General features: G+C 34.3%; 2 protein-coding genes across 2 annotated transcripts; one reads left to right on the forward strand and one right to left on the reverse strand.

The window, feature by feature from the left end:
• Nucleotides 1-1580: 1580 nt before the first annotated feature.
• On the reverse strand, nt 1581-2228 carry LOC127103981 (histone H3.2). The gene has a single exon (XM_051041208.1). It carries the CDS (start codon nt 2150-2152, stop codon nt 1742-1744), a length of 411 nt encoding a protein of 136 aa, XP_050897165.1. The 5' UTR covers nt 2153-2228; the 3' UTR covers nt 1581-1741.
• A 7305-nt stretch (nt 2229-9533) lies between these two features.
• Nucleotides 9534-14902, forward strand: LOC127103983 (neutral/alkaline invertase 3, chloroplastic). Its single transcript, XM_051041211.1, has 8 exons — nt 9534-9782; nt 10082-10829; nt 11554-11722; nt 11827-12038; nt 13203-13696; nt 13782-13830; nt 14117-14428; nt 14731-14902. Exons 2-8 carry the CDS (start codon nt 10128-10130, stop codon nt 14746-14748), a joined length of 1956 nt encoding a protein of 651 aa, XP_050897168.1. The 5' UTR covers nt 9534-9782; nt 10082-10127; the 3' UTR covers nt 14749-14902.
• Nucleotides 14903-18006: the final 3104 nt, after the last annotated feature.

Genomic DNA, 18006 nt, shown 5'->3' on the forward strand with positions numbered 1-18006 from the left:
GGCAATCCTCCCTCTATCAACTTTAAGAAATATGGTCGGGTCTAACTCAACCCTACAAAACCAATTGATAGAGTGAGGATTGCTCCCATTTATAAACTCATGTTCAGACCATATATTGTCCGATGTGGGACTCTTAACAAAATAGAATATACAAAGTGATAAAGTTGAATGTTTACCTATCAAATTAAAGGACACATACATGGGATATGTCATAAAATTGCCAAAACCTGTCTACCTGTCTTCTATGACATAACATATTATCATTATTAGATTTAAGAATAAATAAATGAGAAACCATTCAATTTCAAATCATGAGTAGTTTCCATATAAAAAAAATACATATCTAGGTTGTGATATTAACATATAACCTGACTATAGACTATGATAATAGGATATCTCTTCATCTAAAAGCACTTAGAAAACAAAATCTGCTTCATTCAAATGCAGAAGTAGCTATCTCAATTACAATGAGTGTGGGTGGTAGCTTGTCTGGCGACTCTGCCGGTTTTCTCGCTGTGGTAGCTGGTTATGGTATAGGCAAATGATTATTGGTGGATCGTAGCTATGTTGAAGGGGCAGCTGAATCAAATGCATCAGTACCGGCAGATTGAGACCAGAGTGGGATAGAATCAGCATAAGAAAATTCTTTACTGTAATAATTTCTGAAGTCAATTCTCACGACTTACCTTAAGAAACAAAAGAAGACTGCACACCATCAATCATGTACTTCCCATACCAGCTTTACAATGAACAACTACTACATTCTGGATATCTTTCTTCAACCATGAATATGCACTTTGACAAAATGATTCTATAAGTTGAATAGAGGGCAATTATGATCACTAAAAAGGAAGCTTGCAACTGTGCTGATAAAAGGCAGAAGATGATGCTAACAATAAGTGCTTACCGCATCAAACATCGGAGCACTGTGCTGATAAGATGAACTTGCCACCACGAACACCTGACGACGATACTGATAAGAAGTGCTTACCACACCAAATGCTGTAACCAAATATTTCTGATGTAGCCACAACACAACGTGTACACTGTGAAATTTGTGGTGTTGTGTTTCCTCTCAAAAATTTGGAAGCGCATAATAGTAGAGAGAAACATCGAAAAGTGTTAGAGGGTGTTGGAGGCTGAACCTAACAAGCACTTAACCAAGATCTTAAAAGAATCTATTGAAAACGGGGTTTAGAAAACATGTTTTTCCTGTAAAAGAGAGAACTTCAATTCAAATTGTAGTAGATCTTAATCACTGTCTGATCCATTTATATAACTTCATTGATCATTCATGTTGTTACTAACATAAACTGAATTACTTTTATTGTATAGAATACGTGTTAAGATCAATATCTCTGGAAAATCAACTAGTTGCAACCAGGCAAGTGAGATTTTTAATAGGGTGGTTCTACAAATTAAATTAAGTTCCAGGCAACGAGTTCGAGATAGGAACATTTTCTCCTTGTATATTAGATTCAGATCAGTTATGTTGCAGTCCAAATGTGTGTGATTGATATTAGTGGATTCAACATTTTATGATCAAATTCAAAGATAAAATCACTATGTAAATAGGCAACTTATAAAAGAGATGTATGAACATCATTGATTAACATTCAAATGGTTTTAGAAATAGAGATTAAGACTCACACAGAGAAGCGAAGCTGGTAGACGCTATCTCATTCTAGGGTTTATAAGAAGAAAAAAAAACATTTGGAAATGAAATTGGAGTAGATACAAACTAAGCTCTCTCTCCTCTGATTCTTCTTGCAAGCTGAATGTCCTTAGGCATGATGGTAACTCTCTTTGCATGAATTGCGCAAAGATTTGTGTCTTCAAACAGTCCAACCAAGTACGCCTCAGCAGCTTCCTGAAGAGCCGAAACAGCGCTGCTCTGAAACCTCAGATCCGTCTTGAAATCTTGAGCGATTTCACGAACAAGACGCTGGAAAGGAAGTTTTCGGATCAGAAGTTCAGTGCTCTTCTGGTACTTACGGATCTCTCTCAAGGCAACTGTTCCTGGCCTGAATCTGTGTGGCTTCTTCACTCCGCCGGTTGCCGGAGCTGATTTTCTAGCAGCCTTTGTTGCTAACTGCTTCCGGGGAGCCTTGCCGCCGGTGGACTTGCGGGCAGTTTGCTTTGTACGAGCCATTGAGAGAAACTTCTAGAAGATTTGCTTTGAGCTGAGATTGATAAAAGTGATTTAATTTCGATGCTTTTTGATTCGGTGTGGAAAAAGGGTTTTATAGAGGTGTTTGAATTGAATTCAACTGAAATTTTAGAGGGAGAAAGGGAGCGAGTTTTTGTTTTCGGAGCGATCCGCGTGAGTATAGATCCAACGGTTAGGATTGGCTTAAACGATAGCGCACGGATTCTACTTTTCCCATGTATTCCTCTCTAAACATTTTTAATAAAAGTTACTCGTCCTTTAGGAATAATTATTATGCATACAAATATAAAACTAGTGTATATTTTAGTAATGAGTTGTCATAATTTTGATTAGTGTATATTTTAGTAATGAGTTGTCATAATATTTAGATCAATAGTAAAATCTTGAGTTGATTTTAAAAATATATTAATCTATAATAATATATAAAGAGAATATTTTCTTTTGTATTATCTATTTTTCTACCATTTTTATTCTTATTTTATTATATAATTTATTTAATAACTTTTCATAAAACTACTATTATTAACTTTCTATTAATAATTTCCACATGCTGTTTTAAAAAAAATTATATTTAAATAAAAAATATCACTTATATTTTCAATGATATCCATTAAAAAAGCGGACAGACGAGCCCATCTGGACGCTAGTAATAATTAAAGTTAAAAGTTAATAGTGTTTAAAACACAAAAGTTAAGAATAATAATGAAAATGACCATATTAATTAAAAAGTACAAAGTTTAATATATTATTACATAGTAGACTAGGAAGAGTTCATATAAAATAATGAATATAAATACGACCCAATCAACTAAGATGTCTTGTTCTAATTTAAAAAATGGGTTCAACTTAAAATAAATAAATAATCAAATAATAAAAAATTAATTATATATTTATTTAAAATAAATTTAACTATAATTATTTTAATTTTTTATCTCTCTCATTTTTTTTATATATTGAATTTTTATCATAATATTTTTTTATTGTATTTTTATTATAATTTTTTTATATCTGTTAATATTAATGAAAAAAATTATATATTTTAAAATTTGGAACCTCCAATATTTCTGACAATGTATTGTAGAGCTTGTTATTCTTGAATAGGGTCAACCAATATAGAATGACATAGTCTGCAAGTTCAATTTTATTTTTTTTAAATTAAGTAAAACTTCTTATTACTTTGATATTTCCTATACTTAGGATTTTATATTTCTTAAATTGTAAATTTTTTAGTAGTTGTGGTGTATAATATTGAAGTTTTTTCTTGAATATATATATATATATATATATATATATATATATATATATATATATATATATATATATATATATCTAGTAATGAATTGTCATAATATTTATATCAATAGTAATATCTTAGATTAAGAAAGGTATGATTCTTTAAATATTTTAATGATAATTAAAGTTAAAAGTTAATAATACTTTTAAAAACTTTATAATAATGAAAATGATAATATTAATTAGAAATTATAATTTTTAAATAGGATTTAAGAGTTTAGTATAGTAAGAGTTAATATAAAATAGTGAATATAAATACATTATTGAGTGATATGTAAAAAAAATATGGAATGACATAAAATATTTTGATTATCAAGTGGAATTCTCTTAAAAATTAAATTAAGAGGTTTTAGTTATTACTTTTATCAAGTGTTGATACAACCTATTCTTAGGATTTTATAGTTTTTAAATTGTAAATTTCTTAATAATTGAGGCTAAAATAGTTAAGTTTCGTCGGACATTTAATAATAAATAAATAATTAATTCAAATAAATAATAATAATAATAATAAATAAATAAATTTTAATTTTAATTTTCTCAACATAATTATTTTCAATTTTAAATTAAATTTATAAATAGATAATATACTCCTTTAATAATTTTTTTAATTGATATTGTAAAGTTCATCTATGTACATTATAATTTATTTTTTTAACTTTTATAAATCATAGTTCTAATGACTAAAGTGTTCTGATCCACTTGACCGATCTTCCCTTATTTGAACCAAATAAATCATAATTAAATATATTTGATTCAAAAAAAACACACACATATATATATATATATATATATATATATATATATATATATATATATATATATATATATATATATATATATATTAATTTGGACCGAGACAAACAAATCCAATTATTATACTTTGTTAAAGTATATCACTTAACTCTAACATACCCCTTGAAGGCTAGGACATTCCCTTAACTCTAACATACCCCCTTAAAGCTCAAGCTATACTTTGCTAAAGCATGTACACATTGATTAGTCGTAGGTAAACTTTAACAACTTTACTTTTCATGATTCCTTCCATATAAGACTTGATTTTACGAATTAAATGTGATCCGTGATTCTTATATTGTCCTTAATCATGAATCACATTAACCATTTATTGAATATCAATTTGCAACTCCAATTTGGTAAAGCCTTTGTCATGCGTAAACTTTAAACCTTCAAACACACTTCAAAGTTCTACATTAAACACATTGTAATATCCAATATTCTTGGCCAAACCACACATTCAATCCCCATTGATATTCCTTGCAAGACAACCACACCCAACAACTTTGTTATTTGCCAAACTCCATCAGTAATGGTTTTTTTCAAGCTATATCAATGTAATACACTCCACTTTGGTTCATACAATGCTGCATGCTCATGGTGGTCTTGTAGCTCTTGACCCTATCTCGGATAACAACAATTACTTTACTTGGGGTTAGGTAATTATCAACAAGATTCCTTTGGCTCCTCTATTGCCAAATCTGGTGACAAACTGTTGTCCAAATAGCCTGCCAATTCTCGTCCTCCCAGCCAAAGTTCAACTGCAAATTCAGACTCAACCAATCCTCTAAATTGAATTTAAAAAAAAAGATTATTGTCGTTGTTATTCAGCAGCAACATCCAAATTTATTTGTTTCTTCCATCCCATTACAATCCCCGCAATAAATCTCTAAAGTGTAGCAAGTTGAGGTAATGATTGGTCTTGATCCCATTATGGTTAAGCATCCAAATGAAACTTCAGACTCGTTTCGGCACCATCAACTTCTAAATGTTCTTCCATCTATCCATAGTTCCCAACTTATTCATTCCAACAATATGGTAAAACACATTAGATATTGTAAATTGTCTTGTATTAGTGCCTTCCCAAATGCAGTAATCTTGACCTTGACATCCCACACTAGGAGGATTTGTTGCTTGAATTTTTTCAAGAATCTCATCAGGAAATAAACTCATTAACCTGTAAGATACGAACACTGGGAGGTGGGATACGGACACGGTGGCATAGTCCATGGTGGTGGAGTCCAACCCCTATGGTTTCCAGGTTGGGTACTGTTGTTGTTGTTGCTAAGGAGGAGTGGACCGAGGTGAGGGAGCACTGAGAGCTCCAGACTAAGGTGCATTGCGGTTACCACGTCCCCATCCACGCCCTGGTTGCCACGGGAGCGAGAATGGTTGTTGGGGCGGCAATTGCCACGCTGAGAGGTGTCTTCTGTAGATTTCGACTGAGTGGTGTGCATAGCAGCATGAGAGCCTGTGTTTGCCATCTTAGTCATACCGACTTCTTCCAAAGTGAGCATGGAACGAGCCTGATAGAATGTCGGAAGAGGGTTGCTCTGGAGAATCAAAGTAGCAACACTGCAGTAAGCTTCTGGGAGACCAGAGATCAGCTGAAGGACCAGACGATGATCGTTGATAGGGGAACCGACATTTCTCAACTAATCAGAAAGCATCTTATGACACTGACAGTAAGTAGAGACATTGGGAAAATCCTCCATACGAGTGGTAGAAAACTCTTGCTTAAGAGTCACAGCTCGAGCATTTTGGTTGTCTTGAAAAATATCTTCCAAGCGATTCCATGCTTCCATTGCAGTGTAGTTGGGTTCCAGAATAGTGGTCAACAAATCAGTATAAATAGTGGAATTAATCCACTGAAGAATAGTGGCATCAAGAGTGGACCATTGTTCATGGTTGGCGTCGGTAACGATTGTTGGCTCTTTTCCAATAGATGGAACATTATGATGCAAGACTCATGTGAGTGAGCATGGATGCGGAAAAGCTCGACCCAGGTACCATATTAATCTTTTTCCATCTCAAGAATAATAGGAATGTGGTTCCCTATTATTGGAGACGGTAAGAGAGGGATGAAACTCCGATTTAGAACCTCGAAACATGGTGTTATTAGGTTGGCCGAAATCACTAGTATCGACGGATTTATGGGTATCGGCGTCACTGTGCTCTGAATGGTCTGAATCAGACATGGCTGCGGGTGGAACAATGAAAACACACAAACAATAGAGATGGATGAAAACACGTACATAACAAAACCAATTGTGAAAACACGTACAAAATGCAAACACGCAAACAATATCGGCTGCTTTGCGGAGGAGAGAAGGTGCGGTTGTGGTGTGATACAAAGGTGTTAATTGTAGAACAGGGATTAGAATCGCGTGTGTCCTTGTGCACAGTGGTGTGCGACGGAGGCGACGCGAACAAATGTGGAAGACAAGAGAATATGGTGGTTCTCGTGTTCGGCGGTGGCGATACAGAGGACGGTAGTCCTGTTGCAGCGACGAACTTCAATGAGGGAGAATAAGCATGTGATGGCGGGCTGTAATGAGGGAGAAGAAGAAACGTGTTTCTGCATTTGCTTTTTTTTTAGGGAGAGAGGGATCGATTAGTATTGATACCATGTAAGGTAATGGAAATCGTGGCATTCTCATTGATTTGGATATAATATATATACATCAATGTGTAACATTTGGTCAACTATCTAATTATGATACAACATAATTATAGGAAACTAATTATAACAAAATATTTTATTCTATCATAACCGGTTCCAATCCCATTCACCTGCACTTAGCAACATGGTTGATAGAGTATCTTCTTCGTTGCACATCAGCGCGTCTTTTACAAAATTCTAGAGCTCAACATCTGAACCTACCCAGCAATCTGTCCAAGCCTTGATTGAGTGACCATTACCCACTTCCCACTTAGTCATTATGTCAAGGAGTTTTTGGCTTCAACAATCCCATCATTCAAGCTCTTTCTACCATACTTATCACACATGATACTTCTCCATAATAAGTCTTCTCCACTTTTGATCTTCCACACTAACTTGACAATGCACGTTGTATTCATTTCTTTGAGATTCCTCAGTCCCAAACCTCCACATTGTTTGGGCTTGGTTTAACATTTAGGAGAGGAAGGGAGTAAAAACCCCTCCAAACACACATTTTTTTCTCCGAATCAGGAGATTCAGAGGGGCGGGGAGTGAACACGGATTTCAATATTTTTTTATATTTACAAAAATATCCTCAATTTTATTTTAATATGTCAAAATTATTATTTTTCTTTCTTATTAATGCTTCTCTTTTATGTGATTTCTCCTTCCACTCATTTGAACCAAACATATACTAAGAAGTAAAATATACATTGTAGTCAAATATAATATATCATTTAAATCATTAAATATTTTATAATTAAGAAAAAAATAGATTAATTATTTTTAAAATTTACAATCTAAATTTGCACTATCGCATTTTTAAATACTTTTTTTCTAATAAAAATTTATATTAAATACATGTACATCACATCACAATATTTTAAAATTTACTTATTAGTTGAAAATTATTAAGATTATCATTTTTTTAATTACTAAGAAAAATCTAAAATCTATATAAGAAAAAATATGCACTAAATAATTTTACACTATGATCCAATCACCACCATATATTCTATCAAATCCCTGTGATACTTTTAAGTTAGTTGTATGTATTGATTGATCAATGAATCTCCATTGAATGACAATGTAAAACTATTTTACACCGGCATTGTCAGTGCATTATCTTTAACCTCAAGAGAGTTTCTTTACGCACCCTATAAGTTTCTACCGTACCACACGAATTTCCCAAAATGCCCCATATATTTTGGAGATGTATCTCCGGAAGCACCCCAACACTCTCTCAAGTAAGACCATTGAGAATGATATCCTATTGTTTGGATTATTTTATTCTAGAGAGGCATCTCCGAGAATTTCCTGCAATTACATTTCCGTCATCCAGACACATCAGTACCACACCCCAGAACAAATTATTTTTTCAAATTGAAATTAAGATTCATAAAACAAAATTAGGATTACATATACGAGTTCAACATAAAATACAACATTACACTTCAATATCCAGGTGGACGCTTTAACATCTTTAGAATATCTTTGACGGATCCTGAAATCATCGCTTCCAACTCAAGCAAAACTTTTGTTTTGAAACGGAAAAAACGTATTCCCCATAGCCCTTACATCCGCTTGCGTGTTAAACTCAAATTTGCTAAACTCAATCTTCCATCCATTGCTAATCGACGGTGAACGGTACTCGAGCTTTTTAATCTTTCGATTATCTCCGTAAGGTAGAAGATAATAAATTTAATCTTTGATATCATCGAGGAAGGTGAAATTGTTGAGCTTGAACATGCGTTCAGGAGTTTCATTGGAGAATGAGACATTTGTGACATACCAGTCAATGTTTAATGGCGACATTTAAGATATTTTCAGTTTGTGTGAAATATAACATAAGAGCACCTTAATTTATAGAAGTCATTGATCAATATGAACCACTCAATGACTGACATGTTGATTCCAGAGATATATCTCTGAAATGCACCATATTATCTTGTTTCGGAGATGCATCTCCGGAACTTGTCCCGAATCAGTTTCAAAACAAAACACTAAAACATAATCTATTTTTTCATTGACGAAAACACAAATGTTGTCATGGTGAAGATAAAAAATGAATAAAGACAAAATATATAACACTTCATTTATATTGAGACACGATTACATACAATTATTAGGGTGAAGGGTTTGGTTGAAAATCAACTATGTCAACAATGACTATGTGATTATGCAACGGGTTTTTTTATCAGATATTTTCAGAAATACATCTCCGAAAATATCTGACATTCAAAGGTGATGTAAATTTTAAAAGACTTCCTATAATTCCGAAGATGTATTTTCGGAATATCTACTGAATTGTAAAATAATTAAGGTCTTTTTAAAAATATTTTGGAAATGCATAAAAATTACCAAATATATATTACACATCTCAAAATAGTCTTTACTTTGAATACGCAAGAGGTGCGTCAGAAAATATATTTTCGAAAATAAAACATAGGTAAAAGTTAATGGGATGCAGTAGAAAGATGTAAGTTGTTTTAAAAAATTCTAATCTATATTATGTGGCACACATAAATCTTCATTTTCCTTAGATTTATTTTTGAGGCCCAAGTGATGCCACAATCTCACGTTCCATAAACAAGTGGAAAAAAGAAACCTACAATTGGAAAAAGAAAAGAAAACCGTCCAGATAAGAAAAATGACTAAAGCTAAACAAAAGTGAAACAACAGAAAACCAAATAAATCGCTCATCTCAAAAAAAAAAAGAAGGAAACGAAGAAAATAAAAATCGCGCAACAAGAAAAATAATTGGCGAATTTTCATAACTATGCATTTTCTTTCAGTTTAATCACGATACACAGAATCTCAAGATACCCCACACTCTCAGATTCTCAGTGCTTTTCTGGTCAAAAGGTTCGTTCAATTGAAGCATCACAAAACACTTTTTCTCTACTTGCTCCAATTTCAGATTAGTTTTATTAATTTTTCTCAATTCAAGATTTTATGGGAACCTAGAAAGTATTTTAGGTCATAATCAAATTTTGTGGTGCTTTTGTTGATATTATTTTGATTATGTGACTAATAAGCTTTGAATTTGTTTTTAGCTTTGATATTATTTGGCAATTGTAATGTTATTATCATTCAATTTTGTTAAGTTTTTCTTAAGTAGTTCTCAATGGTTGATTGTTGTAATCTGAATTTTTACTATGCAGGAGCAGAATTTTAGCTGCTAGGGTTACTTTTTTTTTTTAAAGCAGCATGTCTTTGGGTACTTCCCAAGCAGTTTTTCAGATTCTGTCTAGGGTTGTGCCGCAATCTGGGTATAATGATCGTTACGGGAACACTTCCGAGTTGCGAGTAAAATGTAGGAAGAAAATGTCCTCAAGGCGTAGGTTTTTAATCGAGAGTTCTACTTCTAGGGTACTTCAAAGCCAGTTAATATCCCATCGATTTCCGTTGACCGCTGTTAGTTTTTGTGATTATAAGAGCTATAGTCATCCGTGGTTACAGACATGCAAATGCCAACAGGCTGAAAATTTGAGTGGCATAACTTCAGGAGATGGAAACGGGTCAAGGTTTGCGAGTGATGTTGACAAATCAAATTTGGTAAGCAATGTGATGAGTGCAAAGTCTGTCATAGAGTTTGAAGATGTTCAGCTGTTGAAACAGGAAAAGGAGATTTTATCGTCTAATATTACTAATGGAAATATCTCGAAAAACTTTGACTCTGTTAGCATCAACTCGATTGAGGAAGAAGCGTGGGATCTACTGAGGGAGTCTGTAGTTAATTATTGTGGCAATCCTATTGGAACTATTGCTGCAAAGGATCCAAACAGTACCAATGTTTTGAATTATGACCAGGTCTTTATTCGGGATTTTATTCCTTCTGGAATCGCTTTCCTATTGAAGGGAGAGTATGATATTGTTCGTAATTTCATTCTTCATACACTTCAGTTGCAGGTAATCTCTTGGTCTTATATTTGATACACATGTTCTGGCAACAGAACCAAATTTGATACAACTTCCTGCAATGGTAATTTGATACACATGTCATTGTTGCGGGTGTTCATTTTTTTATTGACCTTGTTGAACTGTTGTGCTTATTATGTGTTATGTTTTTACATAGTTTATTATTCATTAGTCATTACAGTTAGTTCAAAGTCCCACTAACCTAGCTCTATGGGCTTGTAATTTTTTTGGTGAATTATAGTACTACCCCTCCTGTTCGTAAATTTAATACTCTTGACTTTTTTAGTTGTCCCTTTTATGTCATCTTTTAAATTTTCAACTGCATTTATTATTTCTTTATAAACATATTCTTAATTATGTTACATCACTTTCCGCAATCTAAAATAAATACTTCATTAAAAATGGTAACTAATTTGCTCTAATGAAAGGTAAACTTATAAAACAATACCAATTGTCAACAAGTTTAATACCACACCAATTTTCTTAATTCCTATGATTTACTCAATGAGGTCCTATAAGAATGCTGAAAAATCTTTTGCGTGACATTTGCCAATGATGTTAAATGTCCGTAATTAAAGGAAGGGGCGTTAACTGACACTTTTCATTAGTAATCTTTCATTGTTCGTATTTCTTTGTCAAAGACCCATTTGTATTTTCATGTGAGCTTTGCTGTTTTTGATACACTTAAGCATTGAACAAAGTTATCCCATTTCAGAGCTGGGAGAAAACAATGGATTGTCATAGTCCAGGACAAGGTTTGATGCCTGCTAGTTTTAAGGTTCGGACAGTTCCTTTGGAAGGTGATGATGACTCTGCAACAGAAGAGGTTTTGGATCCCGATTTTGGAGAGGCAGCCATTGGCCGTGTTGCTCCTGTTGATTCTGGTAAATTAACTGACCGGATATATAGAGTTTTGTTTTTTACATAGCAAAGGAAATTTATCATATTACTTCTTGGATTGCTTAACTTATTTAATATGTGATCTCAGGGTTGTGGTGGATTATTTTACTGCGAGCATATGGAAAATGCTCTGGGGATTTATCAGTTCAGGAGAGAGTTGATGTGCAAACTGGAATTAAGATGATTTTGAAGTTGTGTCTTGCTGATGGCTTTGACATGTTTCCAACATTATTAGTAACTGATGGTTCTTGCATGATAGATAGGAGGATGGGCATACACGGGCATCCTTTGGAGATTCAGGTATTTAAGATTTGCTCTCTTCAGTCATGTGCTACTCATCAACTATTTCTTATTAAGTGTAAGAATCAAATACAAATATTTATGATTAGGATTCGAATTAGCAAGTAATATCAATTAGTATTTATTTTATATGCTATTATAATTAGAGGTGGGTATAGTTTGAATCACAAATTCAACATGGTATCAGATCAGGTTCTGATCATGTAGCTAGTAGGGTTTATTACAGATGCCGGCGGCCGCCGTTGCCAAAAAAGTTCAGGCAAACTACCATATTTTTCCAGTGCTTCTGCATCTTTTTCATGCGAACTTCCTAAACAGTCTATTATTTATTTTCGAAGACCCTTTTTTGGCTTTCGCAATGACATATCTTTTCTCCTGTGGACCCTTCGGCATGTATTTTGACGACCCTTTTTTGGCTTTCCTTAATGACATATTTTCTCGTATGGGCCCTTCTTCGGCATGTGTATCATCGGTCACTGCCGACACCATTGTGATCATACTGTTGTTGCCAGTCCAGCAATAGTTCTCCATCGCTGTGTCATCCTTTCGGCATGTGTTCAAATTCTCCATCATGTCATCCGAGTTCAAAATTTCTTCTGCTGCCGTCATTCACTCTCAATTGGTTGACATTTCTGTCTTGCTTCTTTGTTTACGTTCACTATGCTTCATCCAGTTATTCTCTTTTCCATTAGTGTGTTTCTCTGGGCATATATTTGTAGTTCGACCAGTTGCGCCTTCTTCGGGGAGACTCATTCCCAAAATTACCATAGCCACCTTCGGAAACCTCCGACAAGCACAGCTCCTCTGCTGACTACCACCACCACAAATACTCGAGGCAAATGCAGCCTCTGTGACCTGACCTGAATTCTGGAATTATGCAGCTCATCTGTATCACTGAATCAGTGACAGCTTTTTAGCAGTTGCAGCGAATCCAAATCCTGAATGATTCTAATTTACCTGGGAAAAGTTCTCTAATAGCTAGATTTTTTTGGTATTATGTTTCTAAGTTTTGTTTGCATATCAATTTTGTCAAATAAGTTTATTACTTTTTTCGAAAGCATTGTGTACCCGAGATGCCTAAAATTAAAGATGGAATTAGCAATCAAATAAACTTATCTAATGTGTATTTTCTTTTTGCTTTTTGTTTTATTTTTCTGTTTCTAGGCACTGTTTTATTCCGCCTTACTTTGTGCGCGTGAGATGCTTACTCCCGAGGATGGATCAGCTGACCTTATACGAGCACTGAACAATCGTCTGGTAGCTCTTTCATTTCATATTAGGGAATATTATTGGATTGATATGAAAAAATTAAATGAAGTTTACCGTTACAAGACAGAGGAATACTCGTATGACGCTGTTAATAAATTCAACATATATCCAGACCAGATTCCTCCTTGGTTAGTGGAATGGATGCCAAACAAAGGAGGCTACTTAATTGGTAACTTACAACCAGCTCACATGGATTTCCGGTTTTTTTCACTGGGAAACTTGTGGTCTGTCGTAAATAATATGGCCACAGAGGAACAATCACATTCCATATTGGATCTTATTGAGGCCAAATGGTCGGATTTGGTAGCAGAGATGCCACTCAAGATTTGTTATCCCGCTCTTGAAGGTCAGGAGTGGCAAATAATCACCGGAAGTGATCCCAAGAACACGTACTGAATCTAACTTTCCTCTGCTTATGTTTTACTGTTATAATATTTTTCATGACAAGATTTTATTTTATTTTATTTTTTGCAGGCCTTGGTCTTACCATAATGGAGGCTCCTGGCCATCACTGCTCTGGCAGGTTTGTAACAATTGCAAAATTTGATGCACTTGCATCCCTATTTATTTATTTTAGATTGCAATTAGTCGACAATGAAAGGATATTGTTTGTGTACGGCCAAGCTGTTCTGATTTCTAGCTATACCATACTTTTTCACCTTAGCTCTTGTCATAATCTGTCCTATTGAATTTTTTTCATCTTTCACATGCAAAACCCTTTCATAGCTTAAGCCGGTTTCATCACATAAGCATTGCATGTTTGAGTTAATTCAATGTCAAAGTTTTAACATAAAAAATACCTATTGCAGCTCACAGCTGCATGCATAAAGATGAACAGACCGCATATTGCTGCAAAAACTGTTGAAATTGCTGAGAGGCGTATATCGAGAGACAAGTGGCCTGAATATTATGACACAAAAAGATCTCGATTCATCGGAAAACAATCTCAACTGTTTCAGACATGGTCAATTGCGGGATACCTTGTGTCAAAGCTGCTGCTTGCAGACCCAAGTAAAGCAAACATACTGATAACTGCAGAGGATTCTGAACTTGCAAATGCTTTTATTACTGCCAACCCAAAAGGAAAGCGTGGGAGGAAAAATTTGAAGCAGACCTACATTGTATGAGTCTTTGATTGCAATTCATTTGGTTCTTTTTGAGCATCTGATAGGTTTATGTCCCATTTATTTTTCATAATCGACTTCATTTTTTCTTCTGATTAACAGCATATTATTCTAGAAACAGTTTGCAAAATATATAGGTTTGGTTATGATGAAACTGTCTTATACTAGTAAATGTTGTATATGCAATTGAAACATGTTAATACTTGAGGACTAAGTCGCATACGGAAGATACAGTTAATCTAGATGATATATTTCTCCCCCTAATTTGTATAATCAATTATTATCGTTTTCTGTAACAGCGGCAGTATATCATTTGATGAAAATGTGCAGTGGTATCCACAGAAGTCAAGGATAGCCACTTGAAAATCTTGGACCGTTGTGTTAGTGTGTGTAATTTATGAAAGTGATGTGTTACTTGCAATATTCTAAATTTGTAATAAAATAAAATTGGATTGGATTGAGTTTTGGAGACGTTTGTGATTGCCATTGAATAGTAGTTAAAGTTTACTCTTTTTTTTTTCTCTCTTAAAAACAACACCCCTCCAAATTTATCAATTATGACTTTTTTTTGGGTGGTGTTTACTACATCCTGTCAATTGATCACACACCATAAAAACTAAAAAATGCCCTTCGTACAGAAGAAGATTGAAATTCATACACATCCATTTTATAACATAAACCTCACACCTTGACTTGGGTCTGTGTTTCATCACAATGGTGTGAATCTGGAGTTTGTAATCCGGAGAAACACCGGAACAATTTCACTCTTGCCTGATTGTTTATTTTATAACAATTATAAAACTGGGGTGAACCCGAATTTTCAAATTCCGGACAAACCCCAAGGTTGATACTGAAATTTAAATTCAAAGGTTTGGGGCTTGAAATGGAGATAGTGATAGATATGATATCCAGCTTAATCATACTATCAGTGTCAATATTTGATAGTGATAACACAACAATGCATTGAGACTTGAGCTGTCACTCTCAGTCACACACACTTAAACGACCATGATTCGCATATGCATCACTTTATTCTTTTTTTGCTGAGAATGTGCATATATCGTATGATTTGTACTCTTCTTCTGCCAGCTGCTTTAGCTTGCGAACTTCTCTGACCTATAACACAACCAACCAGGTTGTCTACTGTTAGTGTATCAGTTTTCTCGTGCTATTCTTGGAATCTAAATCAGAACTAACTAGTAACTACCGCGTGGAGATAAAATTGCAGTACAATTAAAAGGCTGTTCTCTTTTTTGCAGTTGCCACTCATAGTCATAGTTTATGCTACAATAAAAGAGGCTTTTCATGCTGCTATGTTGCTGAGTGGCTGTCTTACTAAATCATAATAAAAAAAGGTGTCTGAATTCATATGTGTCTTAGGCATGTATTTTGAAGTGATGAGATTGAAAATGTTTACACTTTTTTCATACTTAAATAATTGTTTATTTATATACTATTGTATACCTACAATAGTTATATTTATTGAATATTTTATTGTGGAACCGAAAATTGATAATAGGTCGATGAAGCCAACAATAGAAGGTCTCCGACACGGTGGTAGAGTTTGCAATATTAACACTCCAATGCTAAAATTAATGAAGTCAGAAATGAAAAGCTTGCAAGTTATACATTGGTGTGACGCAAAGTCACACTTATGTCTGAACGATAGTTAGAACCGCCCTTGGTGAACGTCGCGCCCCAAGTGGGGACCATTGGATGAATTCTAATGTTGGAGATGAGAATGGTGTCTAGATTCATTGCAGAGTTCCCTTGCGTCAATACACTTGTTCGTCAATTTAAGAAGGCAAAACTTTGGATTGACCTCCATACTAGATCGATCTTATTGAGTCGTTTGACTGGTTCAGAACAAATGTACCTAAGTTTTTGCTATCAAATACAAAACTAGAATTGCTGCGTAATTTTCAAGACCGTCATTAAGGGAGTTATGTTATGAAGTTCCACGACCGTTGGAAGAGTTTTTCGAGCAAAAGGAGAAACCAATGATAAGTTGAGTGAGAGTTGAAGGTCTTGTCTCGTCACGAAAATGTTACTTTGGGGATTACCTCCATGTGGACCTAGGCGTTTTGGGTAGGGAGGCGATGTTCTTAGAGTTCTTAAGTGTACTCGAGTGGCGTTATGAAACCGCTATTAGATCTGGGCGTTGACCGTGCCATTTAATATTTCCTTGATTTTATATCGTATGTTAGTTTTTTCATTTCGATTTCTTAATTTAGAGCGTCAATCTCTTTCTATTCCTTTCCATTTGAATTCTTGCAACCTTTTGTATTCTTCAATCTGTATCTCTGTCCTGAAGTACCATCTGAGACTATGGTGATTCTTCATCTTCATTCTTTGAAATATGTAAATATCTCAAGGCAACAAACTCTTCATATCATTTTAGTTGTTTAGTGTTTGCTTTATTGTATAACTTCTATAGAAACTCGGGTGTCCTAATTGTAAACCTAGTTAATGATGATGAACATAGTGATGCGTCCTCTCGAACTGAGGCAAAAGTGATGGATTCAGTAGGTTTAGAATTTTATAGAAACCCGACAAAGAATTTTATAGAAACTAGGAGGCTTGCTGGCGTTAGGAACCCAAAAATAGAAACTTTTGAAGTGTGAGGTTCTTCAGCGGTTAAGAGCCTAGGGATTGATACTGACGCAGAGGGTTCACTTTTCCATCCTTGGAAAAAGATTATGCTGCCACTATGCCAAATGTGTTATGCCCTTACTGAAGGTGTGAAAAACACAAGAAATGGGAGGGGGTTGAATTGGGTTTTAAAAACAAAAGCTTTTTACCAACTCAAAAACTCCACACAAATAAGAGAACAAAAAGATAAGAACAAATTTATTTGTCTTCTCAAGGATCCGACTAAAACCTAGTCTCCTTAAGGAAATACAAACACACAAGTTTGAATAAAGCTTTTTGTGTTACAAGTTGCTTATACACAAACAGATTTTGCACAAATGAAATACAAAACACTTAAAGAAAAACTGTGCACAAAGTTGATAGCTTTTCACCTAGAAACAAAATTTTCAAATTGTTGTAGCAGCAACAATAACATTAACAACTTTCTTCAAGTATCCAAGTTCCACTTATATAACATAATAAAGGTATCGTTGGAGGGAAATTCGGGGGTACCAAAAAAGCAGATGTCCACTAACAGATTAATGACAGGTGTGACGGAATATTTTTGATTCATACCATGTACTATTTGATCACATATCCTTTGATCTTATCTTCAAATTCATTGAGTTATGATGAACAGTTGATAAAGCATGAAAAGAAGAAACACAAAGCTGAAATCAGAATTTTTAGAATCTTTAGTCAGAACCTTGACCACATTAGTGTCTGACTTGAGATCTTCAGAGTCTTTAGCTAAGTAACCAAACTTCAAAACATTGAGTCAGAATCTTGACCACGTCAGCGTCTGGCTTGAGATCTTCAGAGTCTTCAGCTAAGTAACCAAACTTCTGAATCTTCAGTCAGAACCTTGACCGCGTCAACATTTAGATTGAGATCTTCAGAGTCTTCAACTATGTAACCAAACTTTAGAATCTATAGTCAGAACC

The sequence above is a fragment of the Lathyrus oleraceus genome, chromosome 7 (assembly GCF_024323335.1).
Source record: "Lathyrus oleraceus cultivar Zhongwan6 chromosome 7, CAAS_Psat_ZW6_1.0, whole genome shotgun sequence".
NCBI lineage: Eukaryota > Viridiplantae > Streptophyta > Magnoliopsida > Fabales > Fabaceae > Lathyrus > Lathyrus oleraceus.

Coding starts and splice junctions, on each gene's coding strand:
- LOC127103981 (XM_051041208.1), bottom strand. CDS start 2,152: ATGGCTCGTACAAAGCAAACTGCCCGCAAGTCCACCGGCGGCAAGGCT.
- LOC127103983 (XM_051041211.1), top strand. CDS start 10,128: ATGTCTTTGGGTACTTCCCAAGCAGTTTTTCAGATTCTGTCTAGGGTT. Junction 10,830..11,553: donor TTCATACACTTCAGTTGCAG/GTAATCTCTTGG, acceptor ATCCCATTTCAG/AGCTGGGAGAAAACAATGGA. Junction 12,039..13,202: donor GGCATCCTTTGGAGATTCAG/GTATTTAAGATT, acceptor TTCTGTTTCTAG/GCACTGTTTTATTCCGCCTT.